Below are 22,769 nucleotides of genomic sequence, written 5' to 3'. Positions count from 1 at the left end.
GGGTGGGAGGGCACGCAGGCAAGCCTAGGAGAGTAGGAAGAGCTGTGGAGGACACACTCAGTTTGTTTTTGACTTTGGTTTATTTAAAAAACAAGCCAAAAAAAAAAAAAAAACCCCAACTTTATATACAAAGTCAAACTGAAACCACGGATTATGGAAAGAGGCAAGAATTATGGGTAACAGGGGAGAAGGCTGGGCCAGAGCCAATACCACATTCTGAACACAGGAGCCACGGGAAAGAGTTGCTGGTTTCTTCTGGCAAGACTGGGGTGACTGGAACGCAGTGTTCTATTGGCAAACCCAGCCCAACACTGAGCACTTTCTTCTAGCATGGACTCCATTCCCATGATGGCCAAGGGAGACCCTTCCCCCAGAAGCCTGTGTCCGGAACCTAGCAGAGCCTGTGCCATCCGGAGGAGGGGGCTGCTTAGCCGCAGCCAGGCTCCATGTCTTGCTCTTCAGTTCCGTTCACTGACATCAGACCTTGTCCCACACTCGAAAAGCCTTTTTCTCCCCTGTCTTATTCTAAACTGGAAGAGGACAGGAGAAAGTCAGCACAAGACTAAAAGGGCCCCAGGAGAAACACCAAGGTTGAGGGCAAAATGACATTCTAGGGGTGCAAAAGATGTTGTATTTAGTTGTTAAGTGGAACCGGGGTTCCTCACACATCCATCCCACATAGCACAGCCCCCAGCCTGATGGCCTGCCGTCCCCTAGAGGCTGAGCATGGGGTCAGCCACCCCTGCCCTGGCTCCCAGGTCTCGCTCTCGCTGCTTTCTGGTACCGCAAGGGCTCCAACTTTGCCGGGCGCCACCGCTGCCCTCACAGGATGGCAGTTCCGTGCGAGGCCGTCAGTTGCTAGGTGCCGGCTCCTCCTTCTCCACCCAGCTGTCAGCCTGTTTGAAACAGATGTACCCAGAATCGGGCCTGGCAAGGTGATCTGAGGACTGCGGACTGCCTCCTGCTGGGAAGCTCCCACTGCACGCTGCTGACTGCTCAATTCCCAGAGAACCTTCAATTCCCAGAGAACCTGCAACCAGGGGCACAATGCCTGGCAAGCGACGGAAGGAAGAAGCCGGTGCCTGCTGGCCCTCCAGTCACTCCTGACACGGGCAAGCGCCCTTCTGGGGATTTTTGGAGCTCAGGGAAAGGAGCTGTGTTGCCTCCTGGTCCACCCCCACCTTACCTTTTCCACCACCCGCTGGATCTCCAGCTGCAGGGGGGTCAGACGCCTGCGGAGCTCCTGCAGCAGCCGCTGGAGCTGGCTCTTCTGTCGCTCCGCCGTCCGGGCGGTCTCCTCGGCCTCCGCCAGCCGGACTCGCAGCTCCTGCATCTCTGCCGCCAGCGTCTTATTGGTTACTTCAGTGGCTGAGAAACGGTTATGGCTCTCCTCTGCAAGGTGGAGAAAGAAACGGGGACGGCTGCTCCATCAAGGCCCAGAGCACAGGGCAGGGCCTGAGCCTAAGCAGCAGGTTCCCTACTGGTCTGCATGTGACCCCGTGGTGGCTGCAGCCCCAGGCCCTCACCCAGCTTCAGCTCCAGTGTGTGGATCTTGTTCTCTAGGTAGAGCCGGCCGCTGTCCTGCTGCTCCGCGCGCTGCAGCAGGCTCCCCACGTTAATCAGGCTGCCATTGTGGGACACCAAGGCTTTGTGTTCTGTGGGGGCAGCACCTGGCTTCGTGCTTTTCCCAGGAGGGGGCAGCAGGTCCAGGTTTCCTAGAGAGAACCGTGAAAAAGAATTCAGGATGGAGTCTCCAGAGAGGGCAGCCTGCCCTACCCGTGCCCCAGGAAGGCTGCAGGGCCCCAGGACATACCGAAGAGCACCTCCTCGGGAAGGCCACCATCCAGGCCCTCCTGGCGGCTGTACTGAAGGCTCCGGTACTGGCAGATGTTCTGGGTCACCACCCTGCTGACCAGCTGCTTGGCCTGCAGAAAACACACCCCCAGACACCTGCTGATCAGAAGGCCCAGTCCCCGACCCTGGCCATGGGCAGGAACCTAGAGCAGGAGTAAGTGCAGGCCTGTGCCCATGTGCTGGGGCAGAGGAAAGAAGGTACCTGCTCTGCACTGAGCCGGATCCCAAGGGTAAGGAGGATCCTCTCTAAGTCTCGCCGGTGCAAGTAGCCACACCAGTTGGCATCAAAGAACACAAAAGCAAGCAGACAGTCTAACGGGAGCACAGCAGAGGGATCCAGCTCCTTGGGCTGCAAAGAAAACAAAGATGAGCAAGATTTGCAAATAGTTCCCTCAGTGGCTCTATCGCCCAGGATTCAGCCTGTTCAGAATCCAGTGGCTCGGGCCACATGCAGTGATGCATGCCTTAAGTCTCAGCTGCTGGGGAGGCTAAGGCAGGAGAATCACTTGAACCCAGGAGTTGGAGGCTGCAGTGCACTATGTTCATGCCTGTGAATAACCACTGTGCTCCAGCCTGGGCAACATAGAGAAACCCCGTCTCTAAAAAACAAAACATCAAGCACCTTGCCTGATGTTCATCACGCCCAAGCCAGCCTTCCTCTCTGGCCCACTTTGGCAAAAGCTCCTGTGCTCCTCTCTCAGGAGAGGATCAAATACCCCTCTCCCATTCACCCCGACAGACACTGAAATGTTCTCCTGGAGCCTATGAATGTGCCCTTCCATGAGCCAAGGACCACACTGTGTGTTGGGTCCATCAAGAAAGGAAGTCACTGGTAAGCAGCCTTCTCCCAGGAGTGGGCCAGAGGCCTTACCAAGCCTCACCACCACTGAGGCCCGGAGAGGTCGAGAAGAGGCCTCACCATGTCCTGAAGTGAAGAGAACTCCATCTCTGACTGGTTTGAGGCAACGGACCGGACCTCCGAATCCTCCAGCTTTGCTCCTGCTACAGAAAGGCCAAGATAAATGGAGAGCAGGGCCCACCCAACTCCACAGTCCAAAAATGAAAACCAGCTTGGCCACAGGTGGAAAGCCACATCCCAAGCCTGCAAGCTCCCCTCTCACCACTCAACATACCAAACTCCTCCTCTCCATCATCCCTCAGAAGCAACAGTTCTGGGTCCAGGGCCATCTCACACAGGTCCTCAGAAGCCTCACCCCGGGGTTTTTCTTCTTCCTCTCCCCCAGAAGAGAGTGGTTTGGGCAAAAGCCCATCCTCCTTCTACAGAGGCAGACAAAAGTTATAAGGAAAAGGAAGGCAGTTACCATAATTACCAATAGTAAGCATGGCTGACACCTGAGTATCAACTATGCCCCAGGCACTGTATGGAGGGCTCTACAGACACCGTCTGATTTCATGTATTTAATTTCATTAAGTGGGATTCAGAGCATGCCAGGGCATCGCTAGACACCTGGGCTTTTTTCCTCAGGAGTTGATCTTGGTCCCAGAAGAAATTACATTCATTTGATTGATAGTATTTAAACAAGCAGCAGCTGGCCATGGTGGCTCACACGTGTAATCCCAGCACTCCTGAGGTCAGGAGTTCAAGACCAGCCAGGCCAACATGGTGAAACCCCATCTCTACAAAAATTAGCTGGGCATGGTGGTGGGTGCCTGTAATCCCACCTACTCCAGAGGCTGAGGCAGGAGAATCGTTTGAACCTGGGAGGCAGAGGTTGCGCCACTGCACTTCAGCCTGGGTGACAGAGCAAGACTCCATCTCCAAAAAAAAAAAAAAAAAGCAGACTAGTATTTTAGAAAAGGTTTACGAATCTTTTTTTTTGAGACAGAGAGTCTTACTCTCTCGCCCAGGCTGGACTGCAGTGGCGCGACCTCGGCTCACTGCAACCTCCGCCTCCCGGGTTCAAGCGATTCTCCTGCCTCAGCCTCCCGAGTAGCTGAGAAAACAGGCATGCACCACCACACCCGGCTAATTTTTGTATTTTTAGTAGAGACGGGGTTTCACTATATTGGCCAGGCTGGTCTCAAACTCCTGACCTCATGATCTGCCCACCTCGGCCTCCCAAAGTGCTGGGATTACAAGGGTGAGCTACAGCACCCGGCCTACAAAATTTTCTAGTTAACCATCAGGCAATCAAAGCACCCCACTCTGCCAAGCGTTCTCAGTGACAAGGGTTTCTGTGCTGTCAGGCTGCTCAGCCATGCTCCCTGCACTCCTCTGCGCCACCTTCCCTTGCACTAGGTGTGCTACTTACTAGCTGTGCGGCCTCAGTCCATGCTGAGCAAGGGCGCAGGGAATGAGCTAGGGCACAGGAAGCGCTCGGAACAGAGCCCGGGGTAAAGGTGCGCGGTCACGGTAAGCACTACGACAGCCCGAGGTGGCAGGGTACTCACCAGCGGGGCCTCTGACTCTGTAGCCGGGCCCTCATTCTGTGCCTCATCCTTGGGCTCTTTGACCACCTCCTCTTTGATGGCTTCTTCCTCCTTGGTGGCTTCTTCCTTGGCCGCCTCCTCCTTCTCAGGTTCAGGTGGGGACACAACCTTTTCAGGAAGGCTCAGTAGCATCTTATAAACTCTATAGCCAAAATCCCTCTGGAGCATCTCCAGAAACAGCTCGGCCAGTACCATCACCTGACGGGGAGGTGGGAGGGTCCATGAGCATCAGGAAGAAAGACTGCTTCAGGCCCACAGATCCCAGCCCACAGCCTCCCCAAGACTCTTGACACCTGCCTCAAAAGAGATCCTTTCCTTTGGCCTCCGATCCTCCACAATCCCATGGAGGGACAGGTTTACACAGCCAGGGCGTGCGATGACAGCAGGTTCTAGCGGGGGTGGAGGGGCCTCTGGGAGATCAGTGTCCGTTTCCTGCTGTGTGGTGGCTTCTGGAGTTTCTGCGTTCCGTCTAGAAGTGTCTGCTGCTTGCTCCAAGGCGTCAGGTGCCTGTTCAGTAGGCTCCGTTTCCTGTGACAACAGCTGAAATGAGACCCTCTGGGTCCCGGGATTAGGCCACCTATATCCCCCGCTGCTGGCTAAGGCACAGCCTTACCCCTGGTGCCTCCTGGGTTGGGGGAGCTGCCTCTGCAGCTTTCTGCTGGCACAGGGCCTCCCACTCCTCCAAAGTAGGCATGATGGTCCAGACGTCCGGCAGGTACACCACCACTGTCTGAAGCCGCCGGGGGGGTCCCGGCTGCAGGTACTGAAACTCGGCAAAGCGCCACCTGCACATGGCAAAAGGAGGTACTAACTTCTTTAGTGACAACTCCACACAGACACCACGTTCACAGGCAAGGGCTTCAGTTTCCAGTCAGCACTCAATGAGCACACACTGCGAACCAAGCTTTGAAGACACAACAGGAAAGCTACAGACCAAGTCCTCAAGAAATGATCAGTCAGTGGGGAGGCCACAACCACACAAGCACCCTACAAGGTGCAAGGACAACTCCAGGGGGTCTCAAGTGCAGCCTGGTGGCTCAGCCAGATTTTGGCATACACCCCACCCTACCCTGAGGCACCAGAGGGGGAAGGAACGGGACTAGGGGGCAGAGAGCTAACGAGCAGAAAGGGGCAGGGACTGGACCTTCCCAACAAAACCTCCCCAACCTGGTGCGTTGGTGCAGCTGAGGCTCAGGAAGCCCACTCACCACTTGGTACAGCCGCTCAAATCAATGCCAGTCTGGGCCTGCGCACAGCGGATGGCGGTACGCACCAGCACCTGCGGGTCAGCCTGGGGGTCGAGGCCATCCAGGGAAGGAGACCATTCACCCCCAACCAGCACTGCCTCTTCTTCTTTCCTGCCCAGCAAAAACTGCAAAAAGAGATCAGGGATACAAAACAAAAAACTACATTACCTGGGTCTCCCACTGCAGGGCAAGGCTGCCACCCATCAGGATGAAGGCAGCAGGAAGTGGGGAAGTCCACCACACAGTGAGGTCTCTATCTGCAAACATGAACCAGCCACCTAGCTCTCTCCGACTAGTCGTAACAGCTCTGAGCTGCACCTTCTTCCTGGGTGAAATGAGGGGTGTTCGGCTCTGAGATGCCTCGTTTTATGCATTCAGGAACAGGAGCCGAACACTCAAAACATGACAGGTTGTGCACATTACCAGTGAATGCATCTCCTCCTGCTCTCCAGCTCTTACCTTAATCTGCTTCAGAGGATGCTCTGGCGTCTCCCTTGGCTCAGCCATGTCATCCACAAAGAGCATGCAACAACGATACAATTCCTCCAACCCCGGGGAAGAGAGCAGCAGTACCTGTGCAGGAGGAGACACTCAGAGCTGCCTTCAGCCTCCAGAAATCAGATAAGTGAGAGACGCCTGTCAGCTTACCTTCGAACTATAAGCGGGGTCACTGTCTGCAGTGATGGGCTCAGCACCAGCGTCTGGAGCTGCCTCCTTTTCAGAAGAGACCTGGATCCGGCTTGGATGATGGAGGGAAAAGGGTTGGCTCAGAGGGAAGGCTGATAGCCAACTCAGATGCACGGACAGAAAATCTGAGGGGACCAGGAGGCTGCGGTAACGGCGCTGGAGTTCTAGGAAGTCACAGATGGGGCTACAGGAAGACAGCAAGGGAATCCAGACTGAGCAAAGACTAAAACATTCGAAATGAAACCATCAAAGATTTGAAAAAATGGTGAATTTTTTTTTAGTCTGAGAACTTTTGAAGTAAGGCACCTCTCAAGGAAGCTAGATCAGATCTGACCACTTAATTTACAAACTCTAGATGGCAAAAGTCAAACTGGGAAAGGGAAAAAAGAAAACACTTATAATACATGACAGAGAAATGGGTCATTGCCTTAATATAAAGGAACTCACAAATCAGTAACAAAAAGTTCAAAAGCCGAAAACAGAAAATTGACATCAATAGGTTCTTAAGAGAAATACATACGAATTAATTAAAGGCCAGGAAAATATGCTCAATCTCACTTACAATTAAAGAAATGCAAATCACATTATCATGTGTCACCAACTAGACAGACAAAGATGAAAAAGTCGGCTAACAGTGCTGGCAAAGGCACGGGGAAATAAGGACTCCGCACCCCACTGGTTAGAGCAGAATGGGCACAGCCTCTTCAGGAGAACTGGCAATAGCTATGGAAGCTTAAAGCAAAGCCTTTGAGCCAGCTGCTCCATTTCTAGGAATTGATTGCAACAAACACACAGGTGTGTAGGTAGAAGGATGTTCATTCCAAGAAAATTTAGGATAGAGTGCAAATGGAGAACTGGTTAAATAAATCATGTTCATCCATTCAATGAATACTGTGTAGTTGCTAAAAAAAAAAACAAAACTGGATCTAATAAATGTTCACACGAAATAAAATCTAAAGTACATTCAGTGAAAAGGCAAACCACCACGCAGTATGTACAACAGGTTTCCATGTGCTTTTTGTTTTGTAAGAAAAGGCTGTAAGAACATACATGTGCACTTGCATAGATGCCATCTCATTTACATAAGAAACTATTACCAGCAGCAAGACTCAGCCCACCTCAGCCTCGCCACTCACCTGTCCACAGTGTAGGGAGTGAGGTGGACCCGGTAAGGAGGCAGGTCATGCCTTGGCTTCTTAGCACCCCAGGGCTCTCCACCAGCCCGCTGTTTGCGTTTCTTGGAGTCATAGTCATCACTAGAGGTTGACCCATCACCAACAGTAAGAAACCACATTGTTATATGTATTCAATACATACTGAACTAAAAGAACTGGAAACAATCGAAATCCCTCACATTCAATAAATGGAAAAAGAATCCATTCTAACAGCCATATGACAGAATGTTTTAAAGATATTAAAATGTATATTTACTGTTTTAATAAACATTCCTGTTAAGCAAAAAGCACACTCTGCAACATTGTATACACAGTAGGCCTCAGCTACTGCAAAAACAACTTTAGAAGACTGAAAGGAAATAAAATATTAATGATGGAAGCCTCTGGAAAGCTTACAAATAATTTTCTATTTTTCTGCACTTCATTATAGTTAACGTGATTTTTTTGAAATGAGAAAAAAAATGATTTTTCTTTTAAAAACAAGAGACGCATATATGGATCCATGCTATGCGTCCTTTAAAGTAAATCTGGCCGGGCGCGGTGGCTCACGCCTGTGATCCCAGCACTTTGGGAGGCCAAGGCGGGCAGATCACGAGGTCAAGAGATCGAGACCATCCTGGCCAACATGGTGAAACCCCATCTCTACTAAAAATACAAAAATTAGCTGGGCCTGGTGGTGCGTGCCTGCAGTCCCAGCTACTTGGGAGGGTGAGGCAGGAGAATCGCTTGAACCCAGAAGGTAGAAGTTGCAGTTAGCCAAGGTTGCACCACTGCACTCCAGCCTGGTGACAGAGCAAGACTCCGTCTCAAAAAAAAAAGTAAGTTTTATTAGAAGAGACGGTTACAAGGCTGGGCGCGGTGGCTCACGCCTGTTATCCCAGCACTTAGGGAGGCCGAAGTGGGCGGATCACTTGAGGTCAGGAGTTCAAGACCAGCCTGGCCAACATGGTGAAACCCTATCTCTACTAAAAATACAAAAAAGTAGCCAGGTGTGGTTGCACACGTCTGCAATCCCAGCTACTCGGGAGACTGAGGCAGGAGAATCGCTTGAACCGGGGAGGCGGAGGTGGCAGTGAGCCGAGATCGTGCCATTCCACTCCAGCCTGGGCAACAGAGCGATACTGTCTCACCAAAAAAAAAAAAAGAGAGACAGTTACAAATCCTTAATAATACACATTAAAGTCATAAAAACACTCAAACCATTTGCTCCAATAATTACACTCTTGAAAATTTGTCCCAAGAAAGTTAATTCAAAAGAAGAAGAAAGGCTACACATAGTGGAAAAATATGAAGCAGCATAAACTGAGAGTAAAAAACCAAATACATACTCAGCAATACCCAAATTTTCATAGTAAATACAAACAATCACGCAGCCATTAAAACACTCAGGATTATGCTGCAATATGGAAAACTGTTTATAAATACACAGAAATAATTTGAACTGTAAGATTAAAATTGCAAAAAGTATGCACATGTATAAAAACTAGAACACAGGAGAAAAGAGTGGCAAGAGATTTTCCTCTTCAAAATTACTTTCTAAAATTCTTTAATACCTACCTGTTAATAACAGTTACCTTTAAAGAGAAAGAAGGTAGAAACCACACATATTTTTACATATATATATACACACACATGTATACACACACACATATATACACACACATATACACACACATATATATATATACTTTTTTCTTTTTTTTTTTTTTTTTGAGACAGAGTCTTGCTCTGTTGCCCAGGCAGGAATGCTGTGGCGTGATCTCAGCTCACTGCAACTTCTGCCTCCCGGGTTCAAGCAATTCTCCTGCCTCAGCCACCAGAGTAGCTGGGATTACAGGTACCCACCGCCATGCCTGGCTAATTTTTGTATTTTTAGTAGAGTCAGGGTTTCACCATCTTGGCCAGGCTGGTTTTGAACTCCTGACTTCAAGTGATCCGCCCGCCTCAGCCTCCCAAAGTGCTAGGATTACAGGCATGAGCCACCGTGCCCGGCCTACGTATTTATATTATTTTAATTTTATATAATAGCATGTACAGCTTTACACATTTTTATAATAAGTCACCACAGTATTACACTATAACTGTGTTATAAGTGCAATAGATATGGGTACAATAAATAAAAATAGTTGAGGAGAAAAAACCTTTAGACCATTCATTATAACGTGCCAGACTGATAAGGGGAAAACCCCCCATGTCACATGAGAGAAATAAAATCCACTGCCATTTCTCTGTGCCTGGGTAACTGAGTTGATTGTATTCACCAGAAGGTTTTTGTTCTGCCTTTTAGACCTGCCTGGGTCATTTCCCTGTTCACACCCCAGTGACTAAGCTGAAGAGATGTATCATGATGCCTGTTCTTTTCTGTTGGCCTTGGTCACTTCCATGTGCACGAGCATCTCCATCCAAAAGTGGCCTTCTTCTCTATGGGATGTCAGTAGCCCATGTTTCTAATAGAAGACCCAAGCCAAAGCCACTTTGACAACTCTCCAGCTCACAGGAATGCTGTCGGCCTCTAGCTAAACTGTCATGATCCACTCAACGCTGTACACTGTGTGGCCACTTTCCTCCGCTTCCTGTACATTGTCAGGAGGTTGTAAGGCAGCACCAGGGGCTGGCCTCTCGGGACTTGCAGCAGCAGAGCCCAGCTGGGTACACCTGTCTAAAAACCACAGCTCAGCAGTAGCTGCTCAATGGAGACATTGTTCTCTGCATCCCAAAGCCAGGAATTCAAAATAAAGCTTGGCTTCCATGCAAAACATTAATGCGGCTGAGTCCTTCATAAATTAAAAGCTGAGAAACTCAATAAATAAATAAAAGTTGCTGCCCCAGAATGACCTACTTCCTACTACCCCTGGCCCCACTCTGCACATTCTCTCTACTGACCAATGGTAATATAATATCTCCCTCCCAATGGTAGTATAGTTGAGTATCCCTTATCTGAAATGCTTGGGACCAGAAGCATCCTGGGTTTGGAATTTTTTTCAGATTTTGCAATGTTTGCATTATACCTACTGGCTGAGCATCCCAAATCCAAAAATCCAAATCTGAAATGCTCAATAAACATTTCCTTTGAGTGCCATGTCAGCACTCAAAAAGTTCTCGATTTGAGAGTACTTTGGGTTTAAGGATTTAGGATGCTCAACCTGTACGTCCTTTCTGTAGAAGCTGTGACACTGAAGCATAATGGCCAAAGTAATACAACAGACCTTGCATGGGCCTCAGCACATCCAGGACAATCAAATGCAACTGATAGAGAAAGCCTGAAATTAACCCTAAAGCAGAAAGTCCACAGCAGTCACAGAGTTTCACCCAGGCTACACCGTCTCAGAAGGCACCTGCTGTGATTTTGTAATGAAGCCTTTAATAAACTCACACACTGTGAAAGGTAGAAGGTCCCTGGAAACTGAGGACCAGGAAGATGCACAGGACAAGAGGAGTGGGTAAACACAAAATATATACCAGCGACTGGATATATTTATATACTTATGAATATGGTGTCTACAATGGAGAATGGGACACAGGGTTTCAAGCAGTGGAAACCCCATGGCAAACAATCCCAAAGCTTCCCCCTACTTAGAATTCACAATGGGCCGGGCATGGTGGCCCACACCTGTAATCCCAGCGCTTTGGGAGGCTGAGGTGGGAGGATCACTTGAGCCCAGGAGTTCGAGACCAGCCTGGGCAACATGGTAAAACCCTTTCTCTGCCCCCCACAAAAATAAATAAATATTTACTTATTTTTTGTAGAGATAGGCTCCCAAAGCACTGGGATTTATAGGCAAAAGCCATCGCACCCAGCCTTACAAAAAACGTTTTAAAAAATTACTCAAGCGTGGTGGTGCACACCTGCAGTCCCAGCTACTCCGGAGGCCGAGGCAGGAGGATGGCTTGTGTCAGAGAGATCAAGGCTGCAATGAGCCGTGATCACACCACCACACTCCAGCCTGGGTGATGCAGCAAGCCCTTGTCTCAAAAAAAAAAAAAAAAAAAAAAAAAAAAAGGGTTAAGGGTTACATAAGATTTCCCATTTGTCAAAATTGTCAAGATTTGTGCATTTCAATCTACATAAGTTCCACGTTAAAATTTTTTACCTTAACAAAATCAAGTGGGAGCAGTGAGTAGATGGAGGTAGAGATGAAAAAGAATGGTAGCTGATACTTGAAGAAGCTGGGTAATGGGTATAATAAGGTTCCTCACACCTTTCTGTTTACCTTGCATATAGTGAAATTCTCCATTATAACAAGTTTAAAATGAAGACAGAACTAGAACAAGTCTTAAACAAATCATTCTGGAGCTTAACTTTTAGAGGTATAAGCAAAACACTCAGGGAGAGTGAGACTGAGGAAGGAACATGTGAACTGGAGAGAAGACGGGACAGCATGCTCCTGGTGGTCCCCAATGCTACAGATGACACAGGATCACCAGGATACCCTAAAGGCCCAAATCAGCCATGCTTGCTCCACCCATGGCTGAGAAAGCTACCTGTGTGTCCAAGGCACGGAGGCCTGAACTCCCAGGCAGAGTGCAATATACACCTTCTAACAGCATACTGATGAGTATGGTGTCTATAAAGAAACGTTTTAAACAACTAGAACAGATACTGCAGTGTTCTAGTTGTTTTGACATGTTGCTATTGAGAGTTTCCATTCCTGTCATCTCAACTTAGGGACTAGAAACAAAAGAGTGTTTAAGAAGTATCTCAACATGACATTTTGAAAGATGAACTGTATCAACTCCCTGCTTGCTTAACCACTGTATAAAATTCCAATATTTTTATATACATTTCAGTGTGTCTACATACTTCAGAGAAAAGGGACTAGGATCTAGCTGCAGGCAAAGAATGTTAGTGGGAAGCATAGCCACCTTCCAAGCAGTTGACCTGGGTTCACTTCCTGGCCAACACAAAAAAATAATAATAAAGAGAATGTTAGTGTCAACAAGTGGCCAAAAAAAGGGACATCATCCTCTTACCTTCGGCCCTGATCCAACCGTCCATGAGGGCCCCGGGCAGGAAATCTGTTCAGGTGGCTCAGGTGAAGTGTGTGGGATGTTTGGAAGAGACTCAGAGCTGCAGAAAGGAAATGACTGGTGACTCAAAAACCCTAAAAACCGGCCGGGTGCAGTAGCTCACACCTGTAATCCCAGCACTTTGAGAGGACAGTGCGGATGGATCACTTGAGGTCAGGAGTTCAAGACTAGCCTGGCGAACATGGTGAAACCCCATCTCCACTAAAAATACAAAAAAACAGCCGGGCGTGGTGGTGGGTGCCTGTAGTCCCACCTACTCAGGAGGCTGAGGCAGGAGAATGGTGTGAACCCAGGAGGCGGAGCTTGCAGTGAGCCGAGATCGCGCCACTGTACTCCAGCCTGGGTGACAGAGCAAGACTCTGTCTCAAAAAAAATTAGCCGGGCATGGTGGCGGGCGCCTGTAATCCCAGCTACGGGGGAAGCTGAGGCAGGAGAATTGCTTGAACCCAGGAGGCAGAGGTTGCAATGAGCCGAGATCGTGTCATTGCACTCCAGCCTGGGCAACAGAGCGAGACTCCATCAAAAAAAAAAAAAAAAAAAGAAAACCCTAAACACCTATCCAGATTGCCCACCTTTCTTCCAGTACATAGAAGTACCCACCTCTATGCTAAGAGCAACAACCTGAAAGTCCATTGATCTAAACTACCCCATAAAGCCACACCCAACAACAGTGCCACTCGTACTCACGCTTCTGAGGAAAGAGTGGGGGAATCCGGTGAGGCTGGAAGATCAACTGAGGCTGAGCTCCCAGGATCCCTTGCTTCTGGCCCAGGGCTGCTACATGCAGAAGAGGAGGTGCTGGGGACTTCAGTAGGGGCTGCAGAACAGGAGCCAGGAAATTCAGGGGACCCCATGGTTGAGGCACTCACTACCTTGGAAAGATGCAGTCCCACCCCCCTGACAAAAGTCAGGGTTTTGCCCAGCTGTCAGGGCACAGGGGCTTCCATCCCTTCCCTTTCCAATGCACATGCTAAGGAGAGATGAATACCTGGTTGGAGAGCGTTTGCACCTTGACAGCATTCCAGGGCACTGCCTGGCCTGGGTTGTATGCAGCCTTCACCAGCACCTTCTCACCCAGCTGGGGCAGACGGCCCTTCACCACACTGCCAGCACACAAGCCAGAAGGCCCCATCAGGAGAGGGACCCTGGCCAGGCCACCCTGACTGCCCCTATGAGGCCTTTCCCATCAAGATTTCCCACACCTTGCACAAAAACAGCAAAGCAATGGCTTTGAGGCGGGTGGGGGCAATACCAGCATGGTGACAGAACTGAATCCAATAAGCATTTCCGTTAGGGGACCAACCTCAAGCCTACCTTAGCTGAAAAAAGACCTCTTCATCCACAACCCCAAAGTAGTCATGCAAGCTGGTAACAATACCAGTGAAGACCCGCTGTTTCTCCCCACCCTGTAAGAGAAGGAGACAGCTGAAAAGTAAAAGGGAGGAAACTGGACAAAATCACACTCTGCCATGAAGGTCTCATCTCAACCCACGCCCCAGCTCAGCGTACTGCATCAAGAGTTCGCACAGAGTGAAGTACAGGTGTGGTGGGCATACTCCATCATTAGGGGTTGGGGCATGTCTGAGCTGGTTCTTGACCCACAAGCTTCTTCTAGGATTTCCAGTTCATTAATTCCAAGACGTAAGCTAAAGATTTCCCTGGAGCGAGAAATGAAGATGCCCCAGTCTGAAGGCTATCTGGGCAACCCCATACTAGCCCACTACCAGGAGAGGGATCAGGAATGATAAACACTATTATGTAAGAGAAGAAGAGCACCAGGCCTCCATGCATTCAGTCCCAAGGGCTGAAACTTACTACAAGGGATGCCCAACCTACCTGAAGATGCCTGGCATTCTGGGACAGTTCTGTGGCCACAGGAGGAGTGAGCAAACCAGGAGGAGGGCCCAGAAGAGATGTTGAAGCTGTGCCTATGGGGAAAGAGAAGCAATCTCCAGGAACCGCCCCTACCACCTTAAGCACGAGTCAACCAAAGGATGTGGTAAATCCAAAGGCTACAGCTCCAGCCAGCTCCTCCACAGAGCTTCACTGGCAACCACTGTGGGCATCTCCTGCTTTCCAGAGGAACATCAGCAGCAAATTGCTCTCCACCAGGGAAACCCCAAACTAACTCCAGAGCACATACTTCCCAGGATGAGGCCAGGTAGGGAGAACAGTGATCACCTGAGAAGTTGCGTCCCCCTGGAAGCGGGTTGATCCGCTGGCGCTTAAATTGGGACATTGGGAACGCTGTCCTCTTTCAGAGTCGTGGGGAAAAGCCTTCAATCCAAAAAGAAAGAAATTAACAGCTTATAAGGGAAATTTCCATCTATACCCGGAAAAGTGGAGAATCTTAAGTAAGCATATTTAGGAAAACAGGGAGGTGCGTAATAAGAATGAATGAAAGCAATGGATGGAGAGAACATAGAGAAGAAAGAAATGAAACAAGAAATTACATTGTTCCAGTTTGCCCTGACAATAACCTAGTGGTGCATGATACTGTCATGCTGTTTTACAGACAAGGAAACTGATGCTCAGAGAGATCAAGAGACTTGCCCGGGGCCACATAACCAGGTAGTGACAAAACTGCTACTCACACCCGGGCCTCCCAACTTAGCGCTCCTCTCACTATGCCACGCCACCCCCAGAGTAGCTGGCGGGGTGAGGGGCTCGAGAGAGCCCCGATGACATTCCTTCGTTCAAAAACATCCGCCAAAACCCTCCACGCAGGGCCCGGAAAAATGGAGGAGGCCGGTGCCGGCGAGGAGACGGTGTGGGCCCTCTCCCCGGAAGCCCGACCCGTTGTTTCCTCGACCGGCTGGTGGGAAGGCAGCTCCCTGGCCGACCAAACGCGAAACCGGCTGCGCGCCACCCTCCTGCTCCCACGCTCCCGGGCCCTCCGCTCCGGCCTCAGCAGCCGCCAGCGCCGGGTCTCCCAGCAGAGCCGCGGCGAGGCCACCGAGGGAGGACTGAGGCGCGCGGTTTCTCCTCCTCCCGCCCGCCCCCAAGGCCGAGGCCGTTGCCAGGGAGACGGGACTTGCAGTCCAAAGAGGGGCTCGGCCCCTTCCGCGCCCCACGCATCTTCGCCGCCCGGCCCTCGCAGCCCCTCGGCCAGCGGAGGGGCGGAGGGGCGAAGGGGCAGAGGGGCGGCGGGGGGCCCCCCAACCCACCTGCGGGCCAGGGCAGCGACACCGGGGGGACAAAGACACCCGGAACCACCACAGCCGCTGCTGCCGCCGCCACCGGAAGCGCCTCTCCGGAAGCGCGACCACTGGTCGGAAGCTGCCACTCTCCCGGATATGGTCCCTCCCTCGTCTCCGCCGACCTCTCCCTTCCCCCACGCCGGCCTGCCATCCCGCGGCAACTGGGGAGCGGAAGTGCGCCTTCCCGGATCGGATGCGCGTCAGGAAGTCGCGCCTCGGTAGTGTCCTCGCTAAAGAATCCCATCAGAAAAGAAGGCTTCGGATCATTGGTTCCGGGCTCAAAGGAAGCGGGAGCCGGGCCCCCCAAACACAAAGGACCCCCGACTGCCTACCACGCCCGTCTCCCTCTGGCAGTCGAGACTGCAACAGATAAGGAAACCAGCCCCTCCTGACTGGAGGAGAAGGATGCCTATCAGTGACCATTTCTAAGAGACATTCCTGGTCTGACTCAAGCCAGTGACCCCCATGCCTAGCCAGTCAGGAATCAGTGCCCTAATTCTCAAATATGAAATCTAAGAGGCCTCAATGAAATGACCTGCTCAAAATCTTGCCAGGAGACTGGCCATTTTAGTCACCATTAGCAATCCCAGCCCCCCCCTATCCTTCGACGTCCCCATCATCCCTCCAGCCTTACTTTCCCCTTTCCTATTCACTTGACGTTTACAAAGCACTTTGAGGCGGTTTAATCTCACTTTATCCTCATAACAAGTCTGTGAGGTAGATAGGGCAGGCATCATTATTCCCAGCGGGAAGCTGTGGCTCAGAAAGGTTGACTTAGGGTCTAAAAACTAGTACAGGCATCTGGTTTGAATTAGGACCTGTAAACGCTAGTACGGAGCAGAGAAGCTGAGCACTGGCTTTGAAAGTTATTCAGTTCCCAGGTTGTCCCTGATCTTCCTCATTCCTTGTGCAGTCTTCAGGAGTCCAGGGCAAGATTCCATGCAGAGGCAGCCAAAGCCACACCGTTCTCTGTCCCAGGGCTGCCAGCATGGCTCTGAGGAGGAAAGCTCAGTAACTGCCCACTGGAGAATAAAGGTCAGTTCCATCCTTCTGCAGTGACCTCCCCCAGAATATCAACCCTTTGGATGCATTATTTCAGAAGAGATGGTTGGATCCAGCCAGCTTGCAACACTGACAGTCACACAGAGATATGCATACCATTGCGCATAAATACACATCTGCAACATGCTGGGCCCAGACAGGTCACCATGCCAAAAACACTCCACGGACACCTGATAATGAGTGAGTTCACATTGTGGAAGCCCAGGGATTTCTGGTGAGGAGGAAGAGCCCTGGAGCTGCTGCATCTTGGGGGCCTCTCAAGAAACCAAGGCTCCTGACCAGACTGCTTAGAAGAGAAAGATTCAGCCCTCGACTCAAGAGAGGAGGGCAGGCGTCAGCAGCTTTTCCTGGCAATGTGGAGAAGCAGCAAGAGGGCAAAGGGCGAGGAAGACTTCACAGCAAGTCCCCTCCACCCAGGGTCACCAGGTGCACCGAGAGGTCTCAGCCTACAGAAAGGTTTTTTGCTCGTTGCTTCTTAACCACTAATGACGGCATAAAGGTCTTCCGGTGGGGGCGGCACTGAGGCCTTTCAGGGAGGTCCCTGGACTCGATCCTGTGGAATGAAAAGAAGACATTAGGCTAGAAGGAGGAAATAAAACTAACAATGGCCCTAGAGTTGAGAGAACATGATGTATCTACTGGTGGGTAGCTGGGTGTGGGTGTGGCCTGGGGCTGTTAAATGACTTGGTATTTCTTCCTCCTGGAGAACTATTCAGTACAAGCCCCGAGGCATGATGGCCTTCACCCACTGTGAAATCCTTTGTGCTCCACCTTGCTCTCCCCACAAACCTGGAAGGTGGCCTAAATGTCAGCATTGAGGGTGAGGGGTTGCTGAGCTAGGGTAGGCAGATTTCCCACATTCTGGTCCTAGCTGTCACTGACTCACCGTGCGGCTTTGGAAAAGCAACTACCCCCAACCCCACCCAGAACCCAGCCTCCTTATCTGTAAATGGGGTGTTTTAACTTCTGTTTCTTCTAGCAGCCCCTCCCAGACTGCCTCTCAAGTTTTGCGGGGACAATAATGACAACTGGCATGACAATCTCAGCATCCTGGCTCATCAGTCTCGTCTCTGTGCCCTAACCTGGGCTGGGCACGGGGCTCACCTGGGGTCAGAGCCATCAGGAGGGGCAGGGGGCTCAGGGTGGTGGTGGCTTCTCCGGCAGATCCGGTTGAGCAGGACCTTGACCTTGTCCCAGTGGGAGATATCCCGCTGAGCAGAGGATGAGGGGTCACCCAGAGCCCTCCCCACACTCAGACCCCCGACCAAGCTCCCAGAGACAGCTGTCACCACAGCCAGGACAAGTCGCCTGCTCCAAACAGGAATCAATCCTGTCATTTCCCCAGAGTTGCTGGCCCCCAGGGTGCCCATGCATCCCCACCTCCCCTCCCCCCACCCCAGCCCACCACCTGTCCCACATATACCCGTCCCCTACCTTGTGTCCCTGGGAGGATGGCAAGTGGTACGTTGGCTCCACTGGGGTTTCTGACAGCCTGGGAGGGTTGGCACTGGGCACCTCCACCTTTGGGGGTGAAGCAGCCTTTGCTCCTTCAGAAAGACAGTCAGGTTGGCCAGGGCCAGAAGACACCCCATCAAGCTTTGGCTCAGAGGACCTGCTGGTGGGACCCCAGGCAGGCAGGACAAAGGGAGACATGATGGCCCCTCACCTGTCTGCTCTGTCTGGCTTAGCAGCTCCCATGGCCCCTGCCCCCCATTGCCTGGGGTGTATAAGGGGGACGGTAAAGGGGCTCGGGTCGACTCCTCCTTGCCGGGATCCTATGCACAGGAGAGACAGGTGATCAGGGCCTGGCTAGAGGGCTGAAGCTGCTCTGAGGGCAGCCATGGTTCCCAGGGTCCCATCTGTCCTCTCCCTCCCCCACTCGAATCTCACTCACCCCTGGGGGCCTCTGGATCCGCAGCTGCAGGTAGAGCTGCTGGAGCCTTGCCATCTGCTCCAGCACCAGGCACAGGTGTTCCAGATAGCGAAGACCCTGCCCCGGGAGGCAGGCCCAGGCTCCAGGCCCCAGGCCCCCCACCTGTGGGACATTGTGAGATAGGGGAGATTTCGGCCAGTAGGGCTCCTGCCCTACCCTAAGCAGCCAGGCTGGGCTCAGCCAGCAGATGGGAGCAGAGTGGGCCCCGAGGAGGAACACACGCAGCCAGCTTCCCCACTGCCCAGCGGGGCATGGTGCCAGGCAGGGCCCCTGTAGCTGCCCACCTCCTCTGCGGAGGTGGCCGTGCACAAATGGAACTGGGGTGCAGAAAGAACCTATGACACAACCCATCAATTAGGGGCAGGGAGTGCCCCACCCCGAGAGAGCTCCAGGGAGAACCAGAGGAGCTAGGCTGTCCATCCCACTCTTAAACCCAGCCTGAGAGTGAGCACTCACCGCCTCTTCTTCCAGGCCTGCCTCTAGGTCTGTGTCTGCCTCCATGGACTCCTTTTCCCCTGCTCCAAAAAGGGGCACTTCACGCTCAGGCTTGGTTGCCAGCCGCAGGGAGTGGCGTTGTCCTGACAAGCTGGTGGGAACTGTTGGGAGCCGGCGGGACCTCTCCAACACCTCCCCCAGCTTCTGGCTGGCCAGGAGTCGGCCTACCTGGGCGGGGGGCTCAGGACTCCCTGAGGATTCAAAGTCCAGGGAGTCCTGAGAAAGGCCTGGTAAGGCGGCCAGGGGGCTGTCCCCAACTGCCATCTCCACTCCTGAGTCCCGGGAGGCCAGTTTGAGAAACAGTGCCTCCCTGCCGACACCTCTGAGCTTGTCACCTCTCTCCCAGGATGAGCACCCGTGGGCAGCGTCGGGGATCCGTCTGTAGGTGCTGGTGACTCCAGGCACTATGCAGCCCCGTGCCAGGCCCTCGCCAGCCCCATCTGCATGGAGAGTCAGCGTCAGGCTGGGCAGGCCACCCCCAACACCCCCAGCATTCCTGATGGCTGGCAGCACTGCCCCAGGGAGGAGTGTCCCGGAGCAGTGAGGAAGGGCGGTCACTGGACAGCCACGGGCAGCCCGGATATGGCCCCAGCTGTCTGGGAGATGTGTGGATGGGATTCCCTTCGCAACAGTTGTTAGCGACAGGGAACCCGTGCTCTGAGCTGTGTGGTAGGCAAAGCCCTGGCAGGCCACATCCATCCATTCCTTAGACGACCTGCGCCTGCACTTCCCACCTAGGATCAGCCCACGATCTCCCGAGTCAGAAGTGGGGAGCCACAGGCTCTTCCGCTGCTCCCCAAGCGGGAGTAGGACTGTATCCAGCTTCAGGGAGAGGGGAGAGGGTACAGAGAGGAAAGCCTGGGATCCAACCTGCTCTCTGGGGGCCCCTGCGGCATCAGGATGCCAGGTGAAGTCTCTCCTGCAGCTCACCGGGAGAGTGATAAAAATCACCGCTATAACCGATTTGGGCTTTTGTTGTAAGTGAGCAATAGTGAAGATTTTATGAAAAGTTTAAAATGAAAGAACTGAAGTGAAAGAAAGGGACGAAGAGGCAGCATTAGCACCCCCTCACTGTCACCTCCGCCAGGCCCTCTGGCGACGGGGCGTCCTGGCGGAATGAACGGTACGGGAAACAGGCTAGGGGGGCGGGGACGAGCTGCGGGGCACGCGGGAGCCGAATGCCAACCCAGGCCCCTCTGGGCAAGGAAGTGGGCCAGGAGGTCACTGGGTGGGAGAGGGATCCGCAGCCACGGAGGGGGCTGGGGCGCGGGCGGATTCCCACATCCTCAGAAGGAGCGGGAAGGCGAGGGAAGCGGAGCCGGAGGAAGTGGGGCGGAGGCGGTGGCTGGTTTAACGCCCGAGCCCAAAGGGGCTCCAGCCTGCATGGCGTCCCCTGATGACCGCCCCTCCAGGGAGGCGGCGAGGGAGGCGCAGCGGCGCGGGCGCCGCCCGCGGGGTGCGCGGGGCTGGGCGAGAAACTGAGAGAGGGTGCCCGGCTTGGGGGCGGGAAGCGGCTCCGGGGCAGGGGGGAGCCCAGCCAGCCTGGGGGTGGGTGACTCACCCCGGCCGTCCACGGCGAAGGCGCGCCGCCGGCCCATCATGGCCCGCTCCCGGCCCCGGCCCCGGCCGCTGCAGCCGCCCGAGGATCCCGGCTCGAGTCCCCGCGGAGCTCGGGGAGCTCAGGGCGCGCGTCCCGACCCAGCTGGGCGCGGCCCCCGGACACTCCCAGCGGGGCTGGGGGGACGGGGGGCGGGGGGCGGGGCGGGGGCGGGGCCTAGGGGGAGGGGAGAGGAAGAGGGAGACGAGGATGGGAGGGGCGAGGAGAGAGAGGGGAGGGGCGAGACGAGGGAGGGGAGGGGCGAGGCAAGGGAGGGGAGGGGCGAGGGGAGGGGGAGGGGCGAGGAGGGGGCGAGGAGAAAGGGGCGGGGCAAGACGAGGGATGAGAGGAACGAGGCGAGGGAGGGGAAAGGAGAGGGAGGGGAGGGGCGAGGAGGGGAGGGGCGAGGAGGGGAGGGGCGAGGAGGGGAGGGGCGAGGAGGGGAGGGGCGAGGGGGGGAGGGGCGAGGAAGAGGAGGGCGAGGGGTGGGGAGAGGAGAGGGTGGGGAGAGGAGAGGGTGGGGAGAGGGAGGGGAGAGGGGCGAGGGAAAGGGGAGAGGAGAGGGAGGGGAGGGGCGAGAGGAGGAAGGGGAGGGGCGAGGTGAGGGAGGGGAGGGGCGAGAGGAGGGAAGGCAGGGGTGCCAGGTGGGGGGCGCAGGTGGCCGGGTCACCAAGAACGAGGTCGAAGGCACGGACTGGGTGGCTCCCCCAACCGTGGCTGTGGCCAAAACAAGGGTCCCGATCAGCTGTTCTGCGAGGACCCGGCCCCCGCCTGGGGACGCCGTCTGGCTCGGGGCGCCGGGCCTCCCGGCCCCGCGGGTTCACACGCAGCGTCAGTCTTCCTGCCGCGGACTTAGAGCCGGGGCTGGCTGGAGGACCGGACAAGAGCCAGGAAGGAAATGGGAGCCCCACGTGCTGGCGGTGGGAAGAGCGCTGACCAGGACGCGGGCACCCGGCGCTCCCTAGCTGTGTGGCTTGGGGCCAGTCTCTTGGCCGCTCGGAAACCTGGGCGATGGGAGGGGAAACGATCCTGCCCACCGGGAAATCTTTTACAACTGCAGAACGCGCGTGTGTCCTCAGCTAGATCTGAACCTCCTCCCGGTCCCCTGCCTCTTTCTCATCCCGGGCTCCCTAAAGCTGGGGACTGGGTAGGTCTCAAACTGGGCCAAAGTGTAAATGTCCCCCTGTTCCCACCTCACCCTGCCTTTGGCCCGTGGGATTCCACCCCTCAGTCCCCAACCTAAAAGGAGCCCAAGAAGCTACTGAAGATGAGAGGGAGCCTGGTGACCAGAGTGGGGCTGGTGTCCTCTAAAGAAGGCACCTCCTCCAGAGGGAGGGGGCAGGGCTGGAAAAATCCCAGCAGGACCCAAATCCCCCGGAGGCAGATAAGGGAGCTGGAGGACGTGCAGACTAGCACCTGGACCTCTAGGGGAGGGGAGAGGCTGGAGCCAGAGCCACTGGAAGGAAGTGGCTGTTTACCGGGAGGGGTAAGACAGTCTGTGCATCCCCTTCCCTTTGCTCCTTTCTGGAACCAGTCCCCAAACACCCACTGCAGGAGCCTTTATCAGAGAGCCACAAACTATCAGATTTTAAACTTTATAAAATGCGGAAACTGAGTCCCACAGCCAATCCTTGCACAGGCCAGCCGAATGACAGCCAAGTGCCAGAATTGCTGGCCATGTCTCAACAGAGTCACATTCAAGCCCAGGCCCTTCCCTGCTAGCCATGGGTCCTCTGGGTTGCCCCCTCCCTGCCCAGTCGTCCTAGACAGTACCCATTCTGCTTCTCACAGGCAGAGACAGAACCAGAGTGCTGGGTCTCCAGGAACTGCCTTATGCAAGACCAAGAAGATGTGTGGAATCACACCCCGGCCGTGCCAGAGCCCTGCCAGCCCTCCCTGGGTAGGAGGGAGCCCAGACTCCCTCCAAAGTAAGAGGGTGGGGGAGGGAGCCTTTGCCAGATCGCGCCCTGAATTTGGAGAATGTGGGGCGGGATTCCAAACAGTCTCTGTGGTGACTCTGGGACAGGAATGCATCTGGAA

At 53.7% G+C, this 22,769-nt stretch overlaps 4 protein-coding genes across 7 annotated transcripts in view; 2 read left to right on the top strand and 2 right to left on the bottom strand.

The window, feature by feature from the left end:
- Window positions 1–10,176, top strand: part of BIN3 (bridging integrator 3) — a 59,165-nt gene extending 48,989 nt beyond the window's left edge. The window contains exon 10 of the mRNA XM_063709130.1: window positions 9,702–10,176. The gene's annotated coding sequence lies outside the window, so the exon portion shown is untranslated. The remainder of the gene's footprint in view (window positions 1–9,701) is intronic.
- CCAR2 (cell cycle and apoptosis regulator 2) lies at window positions 62–15,756 on the bottom strand. 2 transcript variants are annotated; one of them, XM_004046753.5, is made up of 21 exons: window positions 15,610–15,756; window positions 14,624–14,719; window positions 14,279–14,370; window positions 13,757–13,848; window positions 13,431–13,545; window positions 13,130–13,259; window positions 12,386–12,482; window positions 7,376–7,495; window positions 6,201–6,423; window positions 6,012–6,125; window positions 5,514–5,677; window positions 4,919–5,090; window positions 4,603–4,833; window positions 4,267–4,503; window positions 2,988–3,132; window positions 2,774–2,856; window positions 2,057–2,203; window positions 1,814–1,925; window positions 1,527–1,715; window positions 1,187–1,392; window positions 62–896 (listed from the first exon to the last, which is right to left on the bottom strand). In XM_004046753.5, the coding sequence occupies exons 2-21, from the start codon at window positions 14,679–14,681 to the stop codon at window positions 852–854; spliced, it is 2,772 nt and encodes a 923-aa protein (XP_004046801.2). In that variant the 5' UTR covers window positions 14,682–14,719; window positions 15,610–15,756; the 3' UTR covers window positions 62–851. The 2 variants fall into 2 exon arrangements, with proteins under 2 accessions (XP_004046801.2, XP_004046802.2); XM_004046754.4 differs by lacking the exon at window positions 15,610–15,756 and adding an exon at window positions 15,037–15,449.
- Window positions 15,124–17,744, top strand: LOC129524189 (uncharacterized). The gene is made up of 2 exons (XM_063708889.1): window positions 15,124–15,369; window positions 15,449–17,744. Exons 1-2 carry the CDS (start codon window positions 15,124–15,126, stop codon window positions 16,013–16,015), a joined length of 813 nt encoding a protein of 270 aa, XP_063564959.1. The 3' UTR covers window positions 16,016–17,744.
- C7H8orf58 (chromosome 7 C8orf58 homolog) lies at window positions 16,302–20,920 on the bottom strand. 3 transcript variants are annotated; one of them, XM_031014075.3, is made up of 7 exons: window positions 20,694–20,915; window positions 19,094–19,572; window positions 18,599–18,739; window positions 18,371–18,479; window positions 18,139–18,251; window positions 17,809–17,891; window positions 16,302–17,257 (listed from the first exon to the last, which is right to left on the bottom strand). In XM_031014075.3, the coding sequence occupies exons 1-7, from the start codon at window positions 20,731–20,733 to the stop codon at window positions 17,146–17,148; spliced, it is 1,077 nt and encodes a 358-aa protein (XP_030869935.1). In that variant the 5' UTR covers window positions 20,734–20,915; the 3' UTR covers window positions 16,302–17,145. The 3 variants fall into 3 exon arrangements, with proteins under 3 accessions (XP_030869935.1, XP_030869934.1, XP_030869936.1); XM_031014074.3 differs by having other exon boundaries at window positions 17,809–17,915; window positions 20,694–20,912; XM_031014076.3 differs by lacking the exon at window positions 17,809–17,891 and having other exon boundaries at window positions 20,694–20,920.
- Between the last annotated feature and the right edge of the window lie 1,849 nt (window positions 20,921–22,769).

Source organism: Gorilla gorilla, chromosome 7, assembly GCF_029281585.2.
Source record: "Gorilla gorilla gorilla isolate KB3781 chromosome 7, NHGRI_mGorGor1-v2.1_pri, whole genome shotgun sequence".
NCBI classification, from domain to species: domain Eukaryota; kingdom Metazoa; phylum Chordata; class Mammalia; order Primates; family Hominidae; genus Gorilla; species Gorilla gorilla.
The sequence above is the reverse complement of the archived record's forward strand: the minus strand, read 5'-3'. Positions and strand labels throughout refer to the sequence as shown.

Excerpts from the sequence above, each read along its gene's own strand:
- LOC129524189 (XM_063708889.1), top strand. The coding sequence starts at position 15,124 with ATGACATTCCTTCGTTCAAAAACATCCGCCAAAACCCTCCACGCAGGG. Across the intron at positions 15,370-15,448 it reads TCAGCAGCCGCCAGCGCCGG|GCCGAGGCCGTTGCCAGGGA; the intron begins GTCTCCCAGCAG and ends CCCGCCCCCAAG.
- CCAR2 (XM_004046753.5), bottom strand. The coding sequence starts at position 14,681 with ATGTCCCAATTTAAGCGCCAGCGGATCAACCCGCTTCCAGGGGGACGC. Across the intron at positions 6,126-6,200 it reads ACCCCGCTTATAGTTCGAAG|GTACTGCTGCTCTCTTCCCC; the intron begins GTAAGCTGACAG and ends CCTCCTGCACAG. Across the intron at positions 1,926-2,056 it reads TCCGGCTCAGTGCAGAGCAG|GCCAAGCAGCTGGTCAGCAG; the intron begins GTACCTTCTTTC and ends TGTTTTCTGCAG.
- C7H8orf58 (XM_031014074.3), bottom strand. The coding sequence starts at position 20,733 with ATGATGGGCCGGCGGCGCGCCTTCGCCGTGGACGGCCGGG. Across the intron at positions 19,573-20,693 it reads CTTCGCCGTGGACGGCCGGG|ATGGGGCTGGCGAGGGCCTG; the intron begins GTGAGTCACCCA and ends CTCTCCATGCAG. Across the intron at positions 18,740-19,093 it reads CAGGCCTGGAAGAAGAGGCG|GTGGGGGGCCTGGGGCCTGG; the intron begins GTGAGTGCTCAC and ends AATGTCCCACAG.